The 21,141-nt window shown below is 62.6% G+C and overlaps 1 protein-coding gene across 4 annotated transcripts in view; it reads left to right on the forward strand.

The window, feature by feature from the left end:
• The window catches only part of ADORA1 (adenosine A1 receptor), a 35,164-nt gene extending 14,282 nt beyond the window's left edge, over positions 1-20,882 (forward strand). For 3 of the 4 annotated variants that reach the window (XM_055144661.1, XM_055144662.1, XM_055144660.1), the window contains 2 exons: positions 19,179-19,479; positions 19,575-20,882. In XM_055144661.1, the coding sequence (XP_055000636.1) occupies positions 19,179-19,479; positions 19,575-20,084 (811 nt within the window). In that variant the 3' untranslated portion in view covers positions 20,085-20,882. Of the gene's footprint in view, positions 1-19,178 lie in introns of all 4 variants that reach the window. The other variant, XM_055144663.1, reaches the window with a different exon arrangement.
• Positions 20,883-21,141: the final 259 nt, after the last annotated feature.

A 21,141-nucleotide genomic window follows, 5' to 3' on the forward strand; every position in this document is an offset into this window, starting at 1 on the left:
AGGGAGGGAGGGAGGGAGGAGAGGAGGAAAGGGAAGGAGAGGGGAGGGGAGGGGAGGGAGCTGACCTTGGTTGGTTCCTACCTGGAAGACAAGTGGAGGGAGCCCATACACAGGTGGGCAAGCTGCAGAGACCCACAGGAGCCAAGGACTTGTGTGTGGCCTTGAAGGCCTTGTCAAGAGTTAGGTTTTAGGACTGGAGAGATAGTGCAGGGCTTCAGGCAATTGCGTTCCACATGGCCACACCAGGTTCAGTCCCTGGCACTGAGCACAGAGCCAGGAGTAAGTCCTGAGAGCAGGGTAGGCCCTGGGCATGGCTGCTGGGTGTGGCCCAAGGCCCCCTCCCTCCAAGAGAAGAGTCAGATTTTATTCTAAACGTGCTGTGAAGCCTGGGTGTTTTATGCAGGTCATAATTCAAGTTATGTTTTTAAAGAGTCAAAGGTCCTTAACAAAATATGATGTAATCCAATCCAGTGCTAAACCGTAGGATAATAGCGTGCAACCAAATGAGGTTTCTTTCCCCGGGGTGTGTGTGTGTGTGTGTGTGTGTGTGTGTGTGTGTGTGTGTGTGAGTGTGTGTGTGTTTGAGTATGTGTGAGTGTGTGTGTATGTGTGTGCGTGCCTGTGTGTGTGTGTGTGTGTGTGTGCCCGGATGAACTGTGTGTGTTTGAGCGTGTATATATATATATGTGTGTGTGTGTGCCCGGATGAACTGTGTATGTTTGTGTGTTTGAGCATGTGTATATATGTGTGTGTGTGTGTGTGTGTGTGTGTGTGTGTGCGCCTGTGTGTGTGTGCTCCCAGATGAACTGTGTGTCTGTGTGTGTGTGTGTGTGTCTGTGTGTGTGTGGTGTTGCCGGTTGGGCAGAGTCACTGGTGTGAGCCCCTCTGCAGTGCTGTGTGGAGGAAGGAGGGCGGGAGGGGGAGGGGAGGGCCTGGCTCAGGGTGTGGGGGAGCGGGAGGGAGCTGGGAAGCTTCAGCGGCCTTGGCCCTTGCACCTCCTGGGTGTGAGCTGGGTGTGCAAGGTGGGAGAAGAAATGCAGGGCTGGGGAGGCTGTGCCTGGAGAGGCAGGGGTGTGAGGGAGAGATGCTGAGCTGCTGGGCGGCAGCCCCACTGGGGCCCGCTCTGGCTCCTCCGTCCCCAGCCCGTGTCCCGTCCTTTCCTGCCCACCGGGCTGCAGGGTGCTCCCTGCCCGTCTCCACCCCTTGAGTCCAGCGCCTCCTGGAGGGACAGAGGTGGGGACCTTCCTTCCTGCCAGGCTGCGGTGCAGATGGTACGCTGGTTTCTGGCAGAGCCATGGCCCCTGGACACTGCCCTCACAGCCGCACCCTCCCCCACCTCTGCCGGCCCCTGGAGGCCTGGTGCTGGGCAGCGGAGTTGGCCTCCAGCTAGCCAGGGGCCTCTCCGGCCTCTCCCGGCTCTGAGTTGCCCCTTTGAGGGGATGTAGCAGAGAGCATCCAGTCAGCAGCTGCCCCTGGGGCCACCCCTGATGGCAGGATGGGGCAACCGAGGCTGGCGGGCGGGAGGGTGTGGGCGAGGTCACCTCGGCCAGCTCTCACGCCTGTCCAGGGGAGCCGGTAATGGGCAGGCACTTCCCGGCAGGGCAGACAGCCGGCTGCTTGGGCCGTGCGTGTCAGGGCAGTCACTGACCCTTTCGGAGCTTGCACTTCCTCTTCTGCAGAACAGCCTCTGCGTGCCCCCTGCCGCGGCCAGGGAGGCGCGGACCCCGGGGGGTCCTGGCGGGCCTTGGGGCTCTTACTGGCCTGTGACTGGCCTGTGCTGGCTGCTGCCCGGATGAGCTCCACGAGGTGCAGGTCTGGGTCTGTGAGTTGAGGCACCGCAGGGCGGGCAGAGTCTGTTGCTCTTGGCATTCCAGGCTGCCCCCGGCGGCCGGCACGTTGGCGGCAGTGAGGGACGAGAGGGGAGGCCTTGAGGAAGGAAGGGACCTGGGATGGGGAAGCTTGAGTTGTGGTATTTACCCACTGGCACCCTATGTGGCCCCCTGAGCACTGCCGGCCCTGAGCACTGCCGGGATTGATTCCCGTAGTGCAGAGCCAGAACCGACGAGGACGAGGACGAGGACGAGGACGAAGGCTGTTTCCTGGAGTGTTGCCGAGAGGCCAGGATAGGGGCCCAGTGGGGCTGGGCACACCCCAGCGTTCCTGGCAGGCTGGTCTCCTACTCCCAGCTGAACCCGAACCCGCTTCCCCAGAGGCGCCCTTTCCGGGGTGTGTATGGGGTGGGGTGTAGCAGGTATCCCGGGACCCCCTCTGGCCAGCACAGTGGCTGGTGTCTGGGGGCTGAGTGTGCCCAGGGGTGAAGGGAGACGCCCCTCCAGCACCTTCACTCACAAAGGGGGGCCCAGCGTCTGGCTCTGGGTGGGGGGGGCGGCCGGAGCGGGGGTGGGAGGCCTGTTGCATGTGCTCGTGTGTGTGTGTGTGTGTGTGTGTGTGTGTAGGGAGTTTGAGCTTTTCATTTTTCATCTCAAAAGTCAAGACTAACATCCTGGCAGGGCTGGAGCGATAGACCACAAGGAGGGCACTTGCCTTGCACGTGACTGACCCACGTTCGATTCCTGGCACCCCATAGGGCCCCTTGAGCACCGCCAGAAACGATCCTGGAGCACAGAGACTGGCGTTAGCCCTGAACATGCTGGGTATGGCCGTAAGCATACAACAAAACCAACCTAAAACCAACCAAAAAACTAAGATCCTGGCCTGCCCTGCACACAGCCCTGCCGGTCGCGGGCTCTCCTCCCACGCCCAGACTAGAGGCCCTATGTGGCAAAGCCGTTTCCTCCTTCCCCACCCCTGCCACGTGGGAGCCCAGTGGCTGTGTTCGTGCCAACAAGTGTTTTATGACAACACCAGTCCTGACCTCAGGGGTGCACGGGCTCATGGGACGGCTGGCAGTGTCCCCCGCCCCCCGCTGATGTGACTGAAGCCTTGGTGGGTCTTGCCCATGCTGGCCACATAGGACCACAGCCCCCCCAGGCTGGAAACACCCCTCTTTCCTCCCCACCCCCCCACGTTGAGGTTGAGGAGAAAGGAAGGCAGGACCAAACTACATCTAAACTACATCTCGCTGGGGCTGAAACGGTAGCACGGTGGGGAGGGCGTTTGCCTTGTACGCAGCGGACCCAGGTTTGATGCTGGGCATCCCATAGGGTCCCCCAAGCACCACCAGGAGTGATTCCAGAGTGCAGAGCCCAGAGTAAATCCCTGAATATTGCCAGATGTGACCCAAAATATCAAATCAAAAAATTAAAGGGCACAAACCACATCTTGCTCACACCGGAAGGTGGTTCCCTTCTCTTTATTTTCAGGCGGTAGCTCCAGGTTTGGGTTACACACGGCATGTTCAGGGTTGACTCCTGGCTCTGTGCTCAGCTCTGTGCTCATTCCTGGTGATGTTCAGGGGCCCATATGTAGTGCTGGGGGTGGACCCGGGGTTAGCTGTCTGCACGGTGAGCCCTTCTTGCTGAACTCTCTCTCTGACCCCTGTAGTTTCCTTCTCTCTTTCTTTCTTTCTTTCTTTCTTTCTTTCTTTCTTTCTTTCTTTCTTTCTTTCTTTCTTTCTTTCTTTCTTTCTTTCCTTCTTTCTTTCTCTCTTTTTCTTTCTTTCTCTCTTTCCTTCTTTCTTTCCTTTCTTTCCTTCTTCCTTCATTTTTCTTTCTTTGTTTCTTTCTTTCTTTGTTTCTTTCTTTCTCCCTTTCTCTCTTTCTTCCTCCCTTTCTCTCTTTCTTTCTCCCTTTTTCTTTCTTTTTTAAATCTAGGAGAAGTGCTATTTATTCAGCCATTGGTTAAGCCAATTGAATTGGACGTGAACTCCACATTACTTATTTATTTATTTTATTTTATTTTATTTAGTGAATCACCATGAGATACCGTTACAAAGCTTCCCTGTTTGAGTTTCAGTCATACGATGATTGGACACCCAACCCTCCACCAGTACACATCTTCCAACACCAGCGTCCCCAGTATCCCCACCCTCACACCCCTCCCCCTGCTGCTATGGCAGACAAGCTCCCCTCTACTCTCCTTTGTGCTGTTTGTTTCTGTTTCTGCCGTCCCTTGGCCTCTCTCCCACCTGTCTGAGGAAGCAGACACTCCAGCGGTTAAATAACCTGCTGACGAGGGTGTGCTTCTCTGTACAGCCAGAACTTGAGAATGAACAGTCAAGTGGGTGAATGAAAAAATGTGTATTTGAGCCATTCCCTCCATGCTGACTTCTGGATGTTCTCCTTGGAGCTCAGTTTCAACATCTGTAAAATGGGTACAACGATCTCCTACATCAGTGATGGCAGAAGAGGGGCGAGCACATCTTCCGCGGGAGGTGTGAGTGGGAGAAGAGGCGATCCCCCATCTCTCCCCTGCATCCCCCCGGTTGTCAAGCAGGGCCATGGGGGGAGTGTGATGGGGAGAGAACGGAGACCCCAGCACTGCGGCCTGGCGGAGTGGCCTCATTTCCCCCAGCTGTTGCTGTTGGAGGCAGCCTGTGCCCCGTGGCTGGCTGCGTGCAGAGAGGGGCGGCCCCGCTGGGGTGGGCACGGCAGTGGCTGCAGGGAGCCGCAGACCCCAGATCTGCGGTGGGGGGACCCTCATCTGCTGGAGACCAGCCTGTGGGGGAGCAGCTGGAAGCAGGGCACGGCGAGGAGAGAGAAAACAGTGCGGGGAGCTGAGGGCACACGGGGGTGGTGCTGGCCCTGCACGCGGGGACCCGGGCTGGACCCCCGCCAGGAGTGATCCCTGAGCACTGCCAGGTGTGGCTGCCTGAAAACCAAACAGCCGCCTTCCCCTCCTCCAAAAAATACCACCAAAAAATGAGACATATAAGAAAACTAAGCGTGGGGCAGGGGGGCTGCGGCAAACGGGCTCTGGGCTGGGAGCCCGAGCCCCCTCAGGCCCGGTGCTCTGACTCAAGACTCATGGTGGGGGGGGAGGAGAGCGGTTCTGGGTCACGTGCTTCATTTTCCATTTCCCGGGGCTGGACCCTGTTTACACACCGGAGGGCTCAGGGTGTTGGGACAAAATCTCTGCTGTGGGCTTGTCTTAGGGACCACTCCTTGGGGGAGCAGGGGAGCAGTGGTTTCCCACATCCGGCCCTGGGGCCTGGGTCTTCTCCCTGTTCTGCACAGCCCCTAGCCCAGCACTTGCCTTCCTCCTAGGGGCGGGGAGGGGGACCCCACAATGACTCTAGTCTGAACAGGGACACGGCTACCCAGAGCCCTGGATGGGGGTGACCCTCTGGAGCGTTTGATTTTGTGGGGGGGTCACACCTGGCAGTATGAGCAGGGAAACAGTGATGGCCACGGGAACCAGGAGGCAGGACTCCCGGCCTGGTGTCCGTGGTACCCACCGAGCTGGGGTGGCTGGGGGTGTGGGTGCATTCCCTGAGGGCCAATAAGGAAGGGGTCCAGGAGGGGCGAGGACCTGCGTGTCGTGGGGGTCTGCACTGGCCTTGCCTGTTCTGGGGCCCTGGCCCCTTCCCTGCACCCCAGTCTCCGTCTGCCACGTGGGGACGCGCGCACCTCCCGTGCTGTGGGAACAGAGAGCAGGTGGCCCATGGCTGCCGGGCTCAGTGGGAAAGAACAGCAGGGAGGGCATTTGCCTCGATCCCGGGCTCAAACCCTGGCTTCCTGTACGGCCCCGAGCACTGCCCGGAGTAATTCCTAGAGTGCAAAGCCAGGAGTAATCCCTGACCATCACTGGGTGTGACCCAAAAAAACCCAAAAACCAAAAAGCAAACCAAAAAAAAAAAAAAAAAAGAAGTTGCATAATAAAGACTCTCAACCTCAGGGTAGGCTACAGAAAGATTTGTTAGAAAGTAGAAGGGAAAGAAAAAGAAACTCCCCGCAGTCCCCGGAGGAACTTATGGGGACTGAGTTAAATATAGCTGTGGTTCTTTTATGGGAAAATTTGGTCTTTGTGTTACTTATCAAGCGGCAAGAATGTTGACAGAAAAAGTGAGGGTGACGCTGGGCAGTTAGGCTAGCTCTAGGGCTTCTAGATTATTCATTTGGCCTTTGGCCTTAGGGATTATCCCTTATCACTCAGGCACAATTCCCAAGTCTGATCTCGGGGAAATTGTTGACTTACTTCCCTTTATCGGAAAGAGCCCAGGAATTTGCAGGTGTGATAAAAACGGAGGGTAGGAGCTCAGGGCAGCTGGCGGGAGAAACTGAGGCGGCCTCTTTCAACAGGGCTGGGGAGGGCTGTGTGTGGAGGTGGCCGGCCTGCTGGGGAGGAGGGGGGGGGCATGCCTGCGGCGGCCTCTATGTGGTCTGTGGACTCTTGCTCCCGTGCGGCTTCATGTGCTGGCCAAGCCCTGGGGGAAGCAGCTGAAACTGGGCAGGGCGGCCAGGAAGGCCCCTCCTGGCAGGCCCCTCCTGGCAGCGTGAAGGTGCAGCCCCGGGCTCCTGACCCTCCAAGCTCCTTCCTGGCCCAGCAGCTGCCTGGCACCGGACGGTCCCCATGAAGGAGCCTGCGGTCTAGGGGGAGGGGGGTTACCTCAACTCTGAGTGTCAGAGAGAGAGAGAGAGAGAGAGAGAGAGAGAGAGAGAGAGAGAGGAGTTTGAGTGTGTGGTGTGTTTGTTTGTGTCTGTCCATGTGGGTTTGAGTTTGTGAGTGTGTGTGTCTGTGTGTTTGTGAGTGTGGGGTGTGTATATCTGTATGTGTGTGTTTGTGTGTCCATGTGTATGTGATATGTGTGTGAGTGTGTGTGTGCCCTTGTGTGTGAGTTTGTGAGTGTGGGGTATGTATGTGTGTGTCTGTGTGTGTCGTGTGTATGTGATTTGTGTGTGTATCTGTGTGAGTTTGTGAGTGTGCGGTATGTATGTGTGTGTCTGTGTGTGTCCGTGTATATGTGACATGTGTGTATCTGTGTGTGAGCTTGTGCGTGTGTGACTGTGGGTGTGGGGGCTGGTAGGTGTGGTGGGGAGGGGGCTTTTTAGCAGCAGGTTGTTTCAGGCCTGTGGGCTGGCATCGACATCGCTTCTCAGGTATGACACTGAGGAGCAGAGCATAGCACAGCGGGTGGACACTGGTCTTCCAGGCAGCCGACCCGGGTTCCATCCCCGGCATCTCGTATGCCCCCCGAGCCTCGCCAGGCGTGATCCCCGGGCGCAGAGCCAGGAGTGAGCCCTGAGAGCAGCTGGCGTGGCCCCCAGACCAAAACCCAGAACTGGCAGGTCAAGCGGAGACTCGGAGACCCGAAGAGGTGGGGCAGCTGGGAGGCAGAGGCTCGGCTGGGGAGCCGGTGCCAGCCGGGCCCCACACGGGTACTTTCCTGCCCTCGGTGCCCCCCGCCACTGTCCTCTGTCCCTTCGACTCCGAGGGGACCCACACCCCTTGCCCGGGAGCTCCCAGGCTGGGACAGGACACAAGGACTTTTTTTTTTTTTTTGCTTTTTGGGTCACACCTGGCGATGCACAGGGGTTACTCCTGGCTCTGTACTCAGGAATTACTCCTGGCGGTGCTCAGGGGACCATATGGGATGCTGGGAATCGAACCCGGGTCGGCTGCATGCAAGGAAAATGCCCTACCCGCTGTGCTATTGCTCCAGCCCCACACAAGGACTCTTTTTAGCTGGTAGGTTGGTTGGTGGGACACCCTGGCAGTGCTCAGACCCAACGCCTGTCTCTGCACTCAGGAATCACTCCTGGCGGGCTCGGAGGGCAGAGGAGGACCCTAAGCGATGCCAGGAGTCGAACTAGGGTCGGCCCTCCCCGCTGTACTTTCCCTCCAGCCCGGAGCCTAGTATTTTGCCGGAAGCCTGCGGCTGAACTCAGAGAGGCTGACAGTTCTGGGCTGGGTGGTGGGCCCGGTCTGGCCGGCCCCGTGCCCACCAGGCCCTGCCGCTTCCCTTGGGCCCCGGGCCTGTCTGTGCTCATGTGCTCCCTGGGTCACGTGGGCGGGGAGGCTAATTCAGGAGGTGCTGCTGGCATCACCCGGGCCGCCGTGGCAGTGCCAGGGGCCCCGGGGAGAGCAGCAGAGGGAGGGCCGGGCTGTGAGGGGCCCCCGGGATCACCCGCGGGGAGATGGGTTGCAGCCGGCCTTTTGAGCACTGGGCCTGGGTCTGCCAAGAGGCCAAACAGCCACGCCCCAGCCTGGACGCTCGTGACGGCTGGGCCCGAGTGTGCCTGTCTGCACGTCCCTGCGCTCCCCTGCCCTTGGGGGACACGGGCTGCTGCTGCTGCTGCCCGGCGGGGCGGGCACGCCTGTCGCTCCTCCCAGCCTGGGTCCCGGCCCGTGAGGAGAAACGGGTCCCGCGGGTGGATTTCAGCGCGCCTGGCAGGGACCTGGGTTCCTGCTGCCTGTGGGACTCGGACAATGACCGCCCTTCTTCGGGCTCCTCCACAAACAAGGGTGGGGAGGACTCCCCGGGCCAGCTGGGAGCCACTGCCATTGGCCTGGTTCCTGGGCCCGTGACAGTCGGAGGAGCTGGGCGTGGAGTGGGGGCTGTGGGGACCCCCCTTCACTGGGCATCGGCGTTGCAGCCCACCGGAGCTGTAATTCCCAGTTCAGCTGCTACTAGCGTGACCTTGGGCCAGCCACTCGCTGCTTCCTGGGCTGCTGATGGGGAAAGGGCCAAGGCCGGAGGTCGTGCGGGTCGGTGCCAGCTGGGAGAGCTCAGGCAGCAGGTCCGGCTCCGAGAGGAGGAACGCGGAATCTGAGTGATGCTGGGATTTGCCAGCTAGGAAGGTTCCGGTCCTCGTCAGGCCGTGCCTGCTGGCCGCCCGCCAGGCCGGGTTACCCCGAGCTGCTTTCTTCCCCTGCCAACTAGCGAGTCTACCGGAGACAGCGGGCACCAGCTCTTGAGGGCAGGTGGGGAGGAGTGAGACCTGGGAAAGCGGATGGCGGGGGACGGGGTGGCAGTGAGAGGCTGGACTCGGCTCTTCCAACCGCTGTCCACTGGGGCAGAAAGGCCTCCCAGGACCCCTGTGGCCACCGCTGGCGTCCTCCCCGGCTGCGGTGCGTGTCCTGGCGGGGCCTCCAAGGCCTGAGCCGGCAGCTCTCTGCAGTGCCTGTCTCCAGCCCTGAGCACAGCATTTGGAAGTTTTCCTGCATGGCGGTGCTGGTTGGTGGGGGTGGGGGGGAGGGGGGCTTGGATCCCTCAGCTTCCTCCCCACCCCCAGCCTGCACGGTGTGACCTTGTACATCCAGCCACACGGCGGGCGGGCGTGAATCACGGGACCCTGCAGGAGCAAGGGAAGGGGCTGGGAAGGAGGTGATGGATCAGTCTGGGGAGGAGCAGCCTTGCCAGGCTCCACACCGGGCGCTGCCAGCGCCTCCGCCCGTGCCAAGGAGAGGGCCACCGCCAGCTTCCCACGGACGGGGGAGAACAGCCTGTTCCTCACCTCCACGCGGGCCGGCTGGGCCCGGAGGAAGTGGAGGGAGCCTCTTGCTAGAAACACCCGTGATGGAAACCCTCCCCCCGCGGCTCCTCGCGGCCGGGAAAGGGTCTGCGGGGAGGGCCACTGTGGGCAGTGAGCAGGAAACCTCAGGCTGGCTTCCCGTCCCCTTCGCCCTGCCGACGGACGGAGCAGCCCTCACGGCCAGCGTGGTGCTGGACGGCCCTGTCCAGCCGGGGACGGGCTGTTTGCCGCCCCCCACCCGCACCCCCGCCTCTGCCTTCTCCGGCTTCCTCGAGCACTCATATGACTCCGTCTTCTTTCCCCACCTGGAACTGGGCCTCTGATGTGTGCTAGGGGGACCGTCCCCCTAACATGGAACTAGCCACTCCCCCTGCCCCTCGGGGAGCTTGCAGTTCAGGATTGAGGAGGAAAATAGAAACTTGTACCCAGCCCCCGGCACCTGGGTAAAAGAACAGAAACCTGGGGCAGGCACGGGGGCAGGGGTCAAGGTTCCCACGCTACTGCTGTGCTCTGGCCCCACAAGGGGGCCCATGGGGCAGCTGTGGCCACGGAGGCAGGGACGGGGGCACCAGACGCAGGAGGAAACAGCTGCTTTCTTCCTGGGTGCGGGGCCCCCCCGGAAACCCCTGTGTGGGATGGGGAGGAGGGCCGGACCGGGGGTCTTAGGGCCAGATTTTTTTCTGACCCCCCACTTATTTAAGTCCCGACCCTTCATTTTACTTTGTAAACACTGTAGTTTGCAATGTCTGTGACGTTTGTCTCGGGCCTTCGATGACATTCCCACCCCAGTCGCGCCACCACTGTGACCTGCACTCCTCCCTCGTCCCCACTTCCCAGCCACCCTCTGGCCTGCCCCCGGTCCTTTGTTTTATATCCCTTGTTACCACTCAGTGGCTAATGGATCAATGGAGGGAAACGGTCGGATCCCACCGTGGGGACAGTCAGCCCCTGGCGGAGGGTTTCCGTGGCTGTCGTGGCAAACGAAGCCTGTTCTGTTGGGTTTGGGTTAGTTGAGATTGGTTGGGTTCTTCGTGGCGTCCTGCCCAATCTGCTGTGCTCTACGGCATGTCAGTGATGTACAGTTTGGGGACGTCACGTGGCCCCATGGGCGGCCACACTCTCCAGTAAGTCCAGAATATGTAACTGGGCAGCCTGGCCGGAGGCATGGTGGCAGCGGTGGGCAGTCAGGGCTTTGTTAGGGTGGGCGCTGGCCTGCCCCCCCTCCGCCCCCCCCCCCCCGGCCGAGATCTCAGGGCCAGCTTCTTGCAGGCCGAGAGCAAGGAAGTGCTTGGCTGGACTCGAACCCTGGGGAGGATCTTGGGCGCATGAGAGTTGAGGTGAGGCTAGAACCCAAGCAGAGGTGCCCGAGTCGGGGGCGGGGGGAACCTCTCTCCCTGTTCCCTGTGTCCCACACAGCTCCGGAAGGAGTTCTGGAGGGGACGGAGGGAACCCAAGGCCAGAAGCATCCTTGCACTCGTGTGCTGGCCTTCCTGGAAGGTCTAGAAGGATCCTGGGAGCCCGTGATCCAGTTCCGGCTTCCCTGGGTAGCCCCGGGCGCCCCTCGGACTGGATTACAGGCCCTGCCCAGAAACAGGCCCTCAGGGAGATGCACTGAGGGGGGCAGCAGGGAGCTGGTGGGCCTCAGGGTCTCCACTCCCTCACCTCTCTGGGCTTGGCTGGCCGGGCACACTCTGTCAGATGGGACCGTCCCCTTGCGCCCGGCGGGGGCGGGGGTGGGGGCGGGGGCGGGGGCGGGGGGGGGAAGCCGGCAAGCCTCGCATCAGCGCCCTGTCATCCTGCTGCTCCCTATCTGCGAGCGGGGGTGTAGCCTCTCGCCCTGGAGACTCGGGCGTCCTCCCGGGTGGCGATAGCGACGGCCCCGGCCCACCGAGAGCCGAGATTAGCCTGTGCTCCTGCCTCCCGGTCACGGGATCCTGCCTGGAGAGTCCCATCCTTCGGGCCGGGACCGGGTCAGGCGGCAACTGTTACTTGCTCAAGGCCACAAGCTGTTACCTGGCGTTTGAACTCTGTTTTTCTAATTTTTTTTTTTTTTTGGTGGTGGTGGTTTTTGTTTGTTTCTTTGGAGGAAGGGGCACCTTGGGCCACACCCGGCATGCTCAGGGCTCTGTGCTCAGGGGTCACTCCTGACAGGCTCAGCTGGGGCGCCGGGGTTTGGCTTTGGTGATAGGGTCAGGTCGGTCTCATGGGAGGTCACTGACCTCACTCACCCCCGAGTCTGGGCTCGGCCCCGACCCCTCTGTGCAGCTCGTTCACTCGCTCGCTCACTCCCTCACACAAGGATCGGTTTCTCTCCCAGTGCCCTTGCTCTGCCCCTTGAGGGCACCGGTCTCCCATCCGAGTACTAACCCGGCCCGACCCTGCTTAGCTTCCGAGGTCGGACGCCTTCAGGGTGGTATGACTGTGGACTTTCGCGGGCACTGGGCAGAGCGCGGCCCTCGGAGGACCGTCCTCTCCCTCCTGGGTCTCGAGGGGCCTGGTCTGTGCCCCTGGGGCGCGCTCCGTGTGCTGTCAGCCCTGCTTGCTCCTTGGACCCGGGCCAGACCCAGGGAACCCTGGCCTGCCGACGGAGCCTGGACAACAGCCTCATTCCCACACTCCCACAAGGACACGGCGCCCCTCGTTGGCAGAGCGCGGGAGATCCCGCTCAGGGGCCGGCAGGGCAGTCTCGGGTGCTCTCAGGATCAGGGAGGCCCGGCCAGCACCCTGTGGGCCCTCCAGGTGTCCGCCTTCGAGACGGCAGAGGCCTGTGGCCCGTGCTCAGGCGGCCCCTCACCCGTGACATCAGGCCTTTCCACCTGAGCGGGCGAGGAATTTGACCTTCTGCGCTGCCATCACCGCCGGGCCAGTCCCCGTGCTGCTCTCATGGGCCATTAACCCCGCGGGCACGAAGGATGATGGCTTTGCTGTCCCACCTGAGCCGGAGCGAGGAGAGCCTCAGGGCCCACTGGACACGGGTGCTGGGGGGAGGGCTGGGCCCTGCCCCGGGCGTCCTGCTCAGGCTCCACGGGGGGCGCCCCTCGGTGCCAGTGGGGCGCAGTAGCCGGCCCTGAAGCCTGAGAGTGGGCGCCCTGCTAGGGGGTGGAGGAGGCTGCAGTGTCCGAAATCTCGGTGAGTCCCGGGGCACTGCTCCCACCCCCACTCCCCGTCTTGGGGGACATCAAGGGTGGGGACTGGGGCTGGAGCAGTAGCAGGTAGGGCGTTGGCCTTGCACACGGCCGACCCAGGTTCGAGTCCCAGCATCCCATAGGGTCCCTCGAGCACCACCAGGAGGAATTCCTGAGTAGAGAGCCAGGAGTAACCCCTGTGCCTGGCCGGTTGTGACCCAAAAAGCTAAAAAAAAAAAATAAGGGGGGTGGGGACTGCGGGCAGTGCAGTGACAGTGTGCTCCCCCTACCCCCCGCAGCCCTTCCGGAGCTGCAGATCCAGACCCGGCTTGGCCAGGCTGAGGGGCTGGGGGCCGGGAGGGCACGTGCATCCCGGCCTCGTGTGGCTTAGCTCTGCGGCTTGCCTGTCACGGTCGGGGCCCCTTTGTTCAGTCAGGGGCAGGTCTCCCCGTCGGCAGAGTTCCCTGGCATCTGGGGAAGAAGCTTTGTTTCAGGGGCTCATCCGAGACCCAAGATGGGGGCCATGGGTGGGGGGGCTGGGAGGCTGTTCCCAAAAGGATCACTTCCAAGTCTCACGGCGACCCCCTGTCTGGCCCCCCGAGATGTGGAGTGATCGTGGGCGAGTGGCTGGGTTCTCCTTCCAAGCCCAGGGCTCTCAGAGCGGCTCCGTGTGCAGTGGAGAGGCCGCCTGCCCTCTCTGGCACCCACAGACAGCCAGGGCCCGTAGCCGGGACCCTGGGTGTGAGTGGGGACACCAGTCTCCAGAGGGGGCGGGGTGGACCCCCTGTCTCTAGGGGGTAGGAGGATGTGGTAGGGCTGAAGCAGGATGGATGGATGGATGGATGGGGTGCAGACCTGGAGCCCGCCCCCCACCCCCCGTCCCCCCTCAGCCCCATCCAGACTCCCCTGGGCACGCTCTTGTGAGATCTTTGGCCCCTGGAGTGTATCCAATGCTTTTGATTGTATCTGGTTTCCTACGCTCCTTTGGGAGGAAGAAATTCTCTACAGGAAGCAGTTTAATAGTCTGAAAGCCTCACTTCCCTGGTCCCAAGATCCAAGTTTCCAGTTACACGTGGTTGAGGTCGTTGATAAGAAGGGAGGCAGGAAGCAGGGGGCAGGACTCAATACACTCCCTACACGCTCTTCTCCAAAGCCCAGGGAAGGCGGCGGCTCGGGGACCCCCACGCCCACCTACACACCTTCAGGGAGCAATGCCTTTAACCCTACCCAGCCCCTTCGCAGGTTCTCATCTTCTGAGCCCGTGTGTTTGGGGGTTGGAGTGTCAGTACAGTGGGGAGGGCGCTTGCCTTGCACGTGATGACCTGGGTCCCATCCCCGGCATCCCATATGGTCTCCCAAGCTTGACAGAAGTAATTCCTGAGCGCAGAGCCGGGAGTAGCCCCAGAGCAATACCAGGTGTGCCCCTCCCTCGAAACCCAGAAAAAAAACCTAAACAAACCCCAAAACGCCTGAGTCAACTGTGTTTTCCCACCATGTATTTATTTGTTTTGAGTTTTCCTTCCCTTTGTCATTGTTGCTGTAATCACGGCTCTCTCTCTCTCTCTCTCTCTCTCTCTCTCTCTCTCTCTCTCTCTCTCTCTCTCTCTCTCTCTCTCTCTCTCCCTCTCTCTCTCTCTCTCTCTCTCTCTCTGCTGCTCCTGGCCTGGGTGCTCCTTGGCTGTGAGCCCTATGCTGGCTCCTGCCTGCTCAAGGCTCGCTGAGCAGGGATGGGGAAGTCAGGACTCGTGCCGGGGCTGCGGCCCAGAGACCCTTCAGCACCAGAACCAGCTGCGGGGGCTGATGAGGACAGCAGGCTGGCCCTGGGGTGCAGGAAGGCAGCCGCGGGTGGGTTCCAGGGTTCCGGCCTGCTGGGGCGGGTGCTGGGACCAGAGTGTCGGGGGGAGAGGATGACTCGCCGCCACCCGCCTGGCACCGTCTGTGACAGACGCGGCGTTGGAAGTAGCCTGGCTTCTCTCCCCACAGCCTCTAGGAGCCGGAGGCTGCGGCACAGGCTCAGTGCCCGCCTGGGGACGCTGAGCGGGAGGAGGAGGGGTGAGGCCGGGCCCGGCCGCACGCTGCAGAGCTGTCCCGCTGGCACTCGTCAGCCCGGGCCATTCTCCCACGTCCTTCCCTTCCCGCTCCTCTGGCAGCTGCGTCTCCTTCCGTCTTTGCGTGCCCTGGCGGCATCCTGAGCTGCTTCGGTTCAGGCGCTTCTTCATTGTTCACGTCCTGGGAGTCAGCTGAAAAAGCAGGCGGGCTCCAGCGCTGCCCAGGAAGAGGCCCTCCCCGAGCCCCGGGGGGCTGGCGGCAGGCAGCAGGGGCCCCGGGGAAGTGATCTCACCCCTGAAAGGGGCCCATTCACCAGGCCAAGGAGCAAGGGGGCCATTCTGGCTTGGACAGGCCAGCTGGAGATGTGGCCGCTCTAGGCCGCCCCTGCTGGCCTCTCTGGGGCTGGGCTAGCGGGGCCGGAGACGGGCTGGCGGCCTGGTGCGCTTGCTCCTGTGTGTGTCCTCAGCGGTGCATGCTGTCGCCAGAGTGAGGCAGTGGCCAGGGACCAGGCGATGCGGGTCGGCAGTGAGCCCGCAGCAACCAGCACTGAACCAAACCGGACACGGTCTCTCACCCGGGCCCTGGCCTGGGCCCGCCAGTCCTGCCTCTCTCCTCATCTCTAACGGAGCACTTGGCAGTGAATCCTGCTCGCTGGTTCCCTGCCTCAGTAGGTCCTCGATCGACCGTAAATGACCAATGCATCATTTTTTTTTCTCGTGGAATCATTTTACTTATCCCCGAGTAAACCGCCGGTGATTGGCAATCGGGCGGGTTGGGACTCACGGATCCACTGTCACGTGTGTTTGCTAAGTCAACACGTCACGGGCCAGCTCTGTCCTGGGTCCAAGGCGGCAGAGGCGCCCGGACACAGCTCGGCCAGAGGGGTGACATCTGGCAGTGTGAGTCACATCCCCAGGCAGAGCATGAACGCGTGTGGGAGAGTCAGGCTGTGTCTGTGGCCCGAGGCTGGGGCTGTGTCTGCGGGAGTCTCTGACGGGCCATGCAGAGATCTTCCTGGGATGGGCGGGAATGCCAGGGCCAGGGTGGGAGGGGTCCAGTGCTCCCAGCAGCCTGGCAGGGGTGTGGGGACAGGCCTGGTGGTGGCGAGAGACCGGGCAGAAGCGAGGGGCGGGGGCAGTGTCCCCCAAACCGTGCAGACCAGAGGTACTGGCAAAGGGGCCAGGCCCCCCCTCCCCGGGCTCCCCACTGCCCTGCGCCCAGCGTCCCAGAGTGGTGCTCCCTGCAGTGGCCTCTGCCTCCTGCTGGCCGAGGGGCCGGTGTCCTCACCTCTCGGGCTCTGACACTCTCAGTGTGAGCAGCAGCAGAAAATGTGACTTTTTTTCATGGTCCTCGTCCTTGTCACTGTTTGGGGCCGTTCCCGGCACTGCTCGGGGGCCCTGTGGGCAGGATTCACCCCCGGGTTCCTGCAGGCCGCAGCCATCTCCTGGGCCCAGAGCTCTTGCCGCCGCGATGGCTTACGGGGTGTTCCCAGACCCTCCTCCCTGGACTTCCCAGAACCCCCCCTGCTCTCCCCAGAAGCGTCCGGCCCCGTCTAGATGCTGGATTGTGGACACTGTCCCCTGCCGAGTGACTTCTGTCCACTCTGCCTGGTCGGGTTGGGGCCGTAGCCGGTACGTGCGTACCCCCAAGCTCCTCCTCCCTCCCCAGGCACCCAGCTTTGGGAGGCGGCCGGCACTAGGGCCCTTGTCCCCCAGAGGGTGGGCTCAGGCGTGCTGGGGGGCTCTGCTCAGGACCCCACATGGTGCCTCCATTCTGTGGCTCCCCCCCCCCGTTTGCACTCCTGAGTGCAGCCCTGCCGACTCCTGGCCCAGCCGGGGGGTGCCGAGAGATGGTCAACATGCCCCGTCCCGTATGGACAGCCAGGCACGTGCTAAGGGCTACACGCAAGCCCACGTGGTCGGGCCTGTACTCTTCCACGTGCAGGGAGAGGTGGGTGACCTCTGGGCCCAGGGGACGCCCTGCCTGTGAGAACCTGGAGCCCCCCCCCACCGGGTCCTGCGTCCAGCCCTTTCCCATCTCGGAGAAAATAGCAAGAACAACAGACGGGGCCGATAACCTCGACCACGGGGCTCCTGGGACCTGACGCGCAGGGTCCCTGGAAGGTCAGCCCGGGCTGCCTGCAGAGGGGGAGGGGGCTCGGGCTCCCCCTAGCTCCGAGCTGCTTCCTCCCCCCTCTCCCCCTGGCTCCTCGTGGTTGTCCAGGTCGGGTGGGGGGCACCCCCCACCTGTCCTCAGGTGGACAGAGCCCCAGGGCTCCACCCATCTTCTCTAACAGCCGTGGGCAGGGCAGAGCCTACCTCTCGCCCCCAGGAGTCTGGAGAACCGGGCAAGCGACCCGGTTCTGGTGTGGGATTCCCAACCTCAGAGAGGGGGGCGGGGGGCTCTGTGCCTCCCTCACCGCCCAGGGTGTCCCGGGCACTGCCCGCAGAGGGGGACCTGGACAGGCCTGGGGATGGCCACTGTGATTCACACCAGCGTGGCTCTGCCCTTCCGCACGGGTGTAGTGGGGCGGGGGCACGGGAGAGAGGCCGTGAACCGGCCGACCGCGGACGCCGAGACGGGAACGAGCCCCTGTGTGATGGCGCTTTGTCGAGCCCAGTGTTACAAAGCGGCCGTGTGAGCTCGGGCGGCACCTGGGGTGGGTGGAGGGGGACGCAAACTGGAGAGCAGGGATTTGTGCTCTACAAGGAGGGGTCCGCTGCGGGGGCGGGGCGAGGACGGGGTGGGGGGGAGAGGGGGCAGGTGGCCAGAGATACTGCACAGTGTCCCAGCAAGGGGAACCGGGTGTGGGAGCTCCAGGGTGGGCATGCAGGAGTGGGGGTGCCCACACGCCCTGGTCTTCACCCCTTTGCCTGGGGCAGGGGTCGGCTCTCTGCCTGCGTCGGAGAGGGACCACCACACAGCAGGTCTGGGGTGCCCCTGGGCCCTCGGTTTCCCACTGGAGTGGAGGTGGAAAGGAGTTCCGAAGGCTCCTCTGGTGCCTTCCAGGTTGGGGGCGGGGGCGGCATGGGTCCCACCCCTCCAAGCCTTCGCGCGGAGAACTGGTCTCTGGGGGCTGCAGAGTGGGTACCTCAGGCCTTCAGGTACCACCGGCATGAAGGAAAGGCTGGAGGCCGCAGCGGGCAGAGCGGGGTGCCCCCTGCGCTCGGCTCAGAGGCTGCACTGGAAAATCACCACTGGGCAGAGCTGCGCAGTGCCAGCCTGGGCACGGAGCCGGGCGTCTGGACTGCTGTGTGGGCAGACGCGGGCTTCGGGCAGAGGGTGGCCGGCAGCCTCCGCCGCGGGGATCGGGGAGGGGACAGTCACCTCGGGCCTGCCCGCATCAGCCACATGCTCTCCTCTCCCGTGGGTGCCACAGAAGCTCTGTGCCTGCTCCCCAGGGCAGGCTGCTCCATGCCTGTCCCCTCTCTCTCTCTCTCTCTCTCTCTCTCTCTGTTCCTTCATCCCGAATACTAGCTGCAGGCAAGCAGGCGTTCCTTGACACGGTCCCAGCACTGAGGTGGGCCTGGGGCAGGAAGCACCCGAAGCTCGCTGGCAAACACACTCACAGGCACATACAAGCACACATGCATTTGCACGCACACACATACATGCACACAGGTGTGCATGCACATAAGCATGTGTGTGCACACATGCACCGCACCTGTGCGTGATTACACACAGGCATGCTTACACATGTACACATGCCCCTCACTTGTAAACGCATGCTTACACATATGTACATGTACCCCTCACTTGTAAATGCATGCTTACACATATGTACACATGCCCCTCACTTGTAAACGCATGCTTACGCATATGTACACGTGCCCCTCACTTGTAAACGCATGCTTACACATATGTACACATGCCCCTCACTTGTAAACGCATGCTTACACATATGTACACATGCCCCTCACTTGTAAACGCATATGCTTACACATATGTACACGTGCCCCTCACTTGTAAACGCATGCTTACACATATGTACACGTGCCCCTCACTTGTAAACGCATGCTTACACATATGTACACATGCCCCTCACTTGTAAACGCATGCTTACACATATGTACACGTGCCCCTCACTTGTAAATGCTCAGTGAGCAGCAGCTTCCTCTCCTGAGAACAATTCCCCGTTCGCTTGGGGCTGCTGATTAGAACGGTCCTTGGGGCCAGGCCTCAGGAGGAAGCCAGGGGAGGGGAGGCTAGCGGTGGGCCCTGGTGGGCGGGCAGGGGGCCGAGAGGAAGACGGGGATGCTGGGATGCTGTCCGTGAGTGTGTCTGTGGCCTGGGCAGAGGGGTGGCTGGCGAGTCACCTGACTGAGGAGCTGCACGAATCAGTCTGCACAGGCTCGGAAGCACCTGTAGCACGGAAAAGGTCACCTGGCTCCTCTGAGCCTCAGTTTCCTCATCTGTTTGATGGGCCCTCCTTCTGCCAGCGCCTTCCTGCCCCCTGCCCGGCAGCTTCCCTGAAGCCGTGAGAGGAGCCGAGGGAGGCCCTGACCTGAGGGACACTCGCCGCCCCTCACTGACCAGGCCGCCTCCCCCTACTGGGACTGGTGCCTACTACCAGCCCCGCCCCCGGGCTGCCCCCGGGCATCGACTTCACGCTCCGCCCTCTCCCCCACAGGTACAAGACCGTGGTGACGCCCCGGCGGGCTGCCGTGGCCATCGCCGGCTGCTGGATCCTGTCCCTCATGGTGGGCCTCACGCCCATGTTCGGCTGGAACAACCTGCGGGAGGTGGAGCGGGCCTGGGCAGCCAACGGCAGCCAGGGCGAGCCGGTGATCGAGTGCGAGTTCGAGAAGGTCATCAGCATGGAGTACATGGTCTACTTCAACTTTTTCGTCTGGGTGCTGCCCCCGCTGCTGCTCATGGTCCTCATCTACCTGGAGGTCTTCTACCTGATCCGCAAGCAGCTGAGCAAGAAGGTGGGCGCCTCCGCGGGGGACCCGCAGAAGTACTACGGGAAGGAGCTGAAGATCGCCAAGTCCCTGGCGCTCATCCTCTTCCTCTTCGCCCTCAGCTGGCTGCCCCTGCACATCCTGAACTGCATCACGCTCTTCTGCCCGTCCTGCAGCAAGCCGCCCTCCCTCATCTACATCGCCATCTTCCTCACGCACGGCAACTCGGCCATGAACCCCATCGTCTACGCCTTCCGCATCCAGAAGTTCCGGGTCACCTTCCTCAAGATCTGGAACGACCACTTCCGCTGCCGGCCCGCCCCGCCCGTGGACGAGGACCCCGAGGAGAGGCCGGACGACTAGCCCCCCCCACCTCCCTGCCCCAGCTGCTCGCATGCGGGCCTCTCGGCCCCGTCTGCCCGTCCCCGCTGGCCGGCCGGTGCCCCCTCCCCGAGCCTCCCTGGCCGGGCAGCGGCGGGCGCCTGCCCACTTTGGTCCTGGCAGCGGTGGGTCATCCGTGGGGAAGGAGGATCGTGGTCACTGGAGGGAGGAGCCCCTGGCTGGCGCCCCTCCTCCACCCGCCCGAGTGCCCGGAACCAGGCTGTCGGGGCCCCTGGGGACTGGCAGGGTGAGCCCAGGCCTCGCCGTGGTTCGGTGGTGCCCGGTGAGAGGTGGACGTGCCGCTGGAGGAGCGGGAGGGAACGGATGTGTGGCCTCTCCTGTCCTGCAGGAGAGAGTGGCCTGGGCAGCTGAGAAGCAGGGATTGGGCATCTCCAGTCGTGTCCCCGCCCTCCCGACTGCCCACCAGGGAGGCCCGTGGTGCCCGCCCTCGCCCCCTGGACACATGGGGGTATGTTAGGGAGCAGCAGAAAGAGCGGGTCCAACAGTCATTTCCAACATTTGCTTTATTGTGCACCAGCCCTTGAGCCCCTCGGCCCCCAGTCCCGAGTGAGAGGGGGGGCGCGGGGAGACAGGCTGTGGGTGGCCACCAGGGGGCAGTGGTGAGCGCAGATGCTTGCCCCGCGTGTCCCAGAGCTGCACTTCCCTAGGCGACCCCCATCTCTGCAGCCTTCTGTCTGCCTAGGGACGGGGTGGGCCAGGGAAAGGAAGGGGGACACTCCCAGGGACAGGTGAGGGGAGACCCTCCCACGGCTCCAGGCAAGAAGATGCCTTGGACCCCCCCCCACCACCACCACCACCAACACTACTACCCGTATCTAGCACTTTCCAGGGGCTTCTGGAGCTCTGGGGCAGAGCCTGCTCCGAGCACCTGGCCCCTGCCACACCCGGAGCCCCTGCTGGGGGGGGGATACGGGGGGGGGGGTTTCCCCAATGTGACGAGCAACCCCCGGCTCTGGATTCTGATTCCTTCCCTGTGTCCGAGCTCCCGGGGCAAGGGGGCAGTGACGAATAAAGACTGAACCTCGGGACGGACCCTGCCAGCGTCCACACTGCAGAGCCAGCCCAGCCAGCATACGGCCTGGGGACGCCCGCTGGGCCCCGCACACTGGTCATGGTGGCGCAGGCCGGGTGGGGCGGGGCGGGGGCGTGGCCGAGGCGGGGCTGGCGGGTTCCTGATGGGGGTGTCTGCAAACCTGATGAGAGAGCCAGAGCCTCAGCATCTGCCGGGGACCCCCACTCCTGCCGTCCCCGCACAACCCTCCCCCCGCCCCGCCCTGTCCTGGGCCT

This window comes from Sorex araneus, chromosome 7 (genome assembly GCF_027595985.1).
Source record: "Sorex araneus isolate mSorAra2 chromosome 7, mSorAra2.pri, whole genome shotgun sequence".
Classification (NCBI taxonomy): Eukaryota; Metazoa; Chordata; class Mammalia; order Eulipotyphla; family Soricidae; genus Sorex; species Sorex araneus.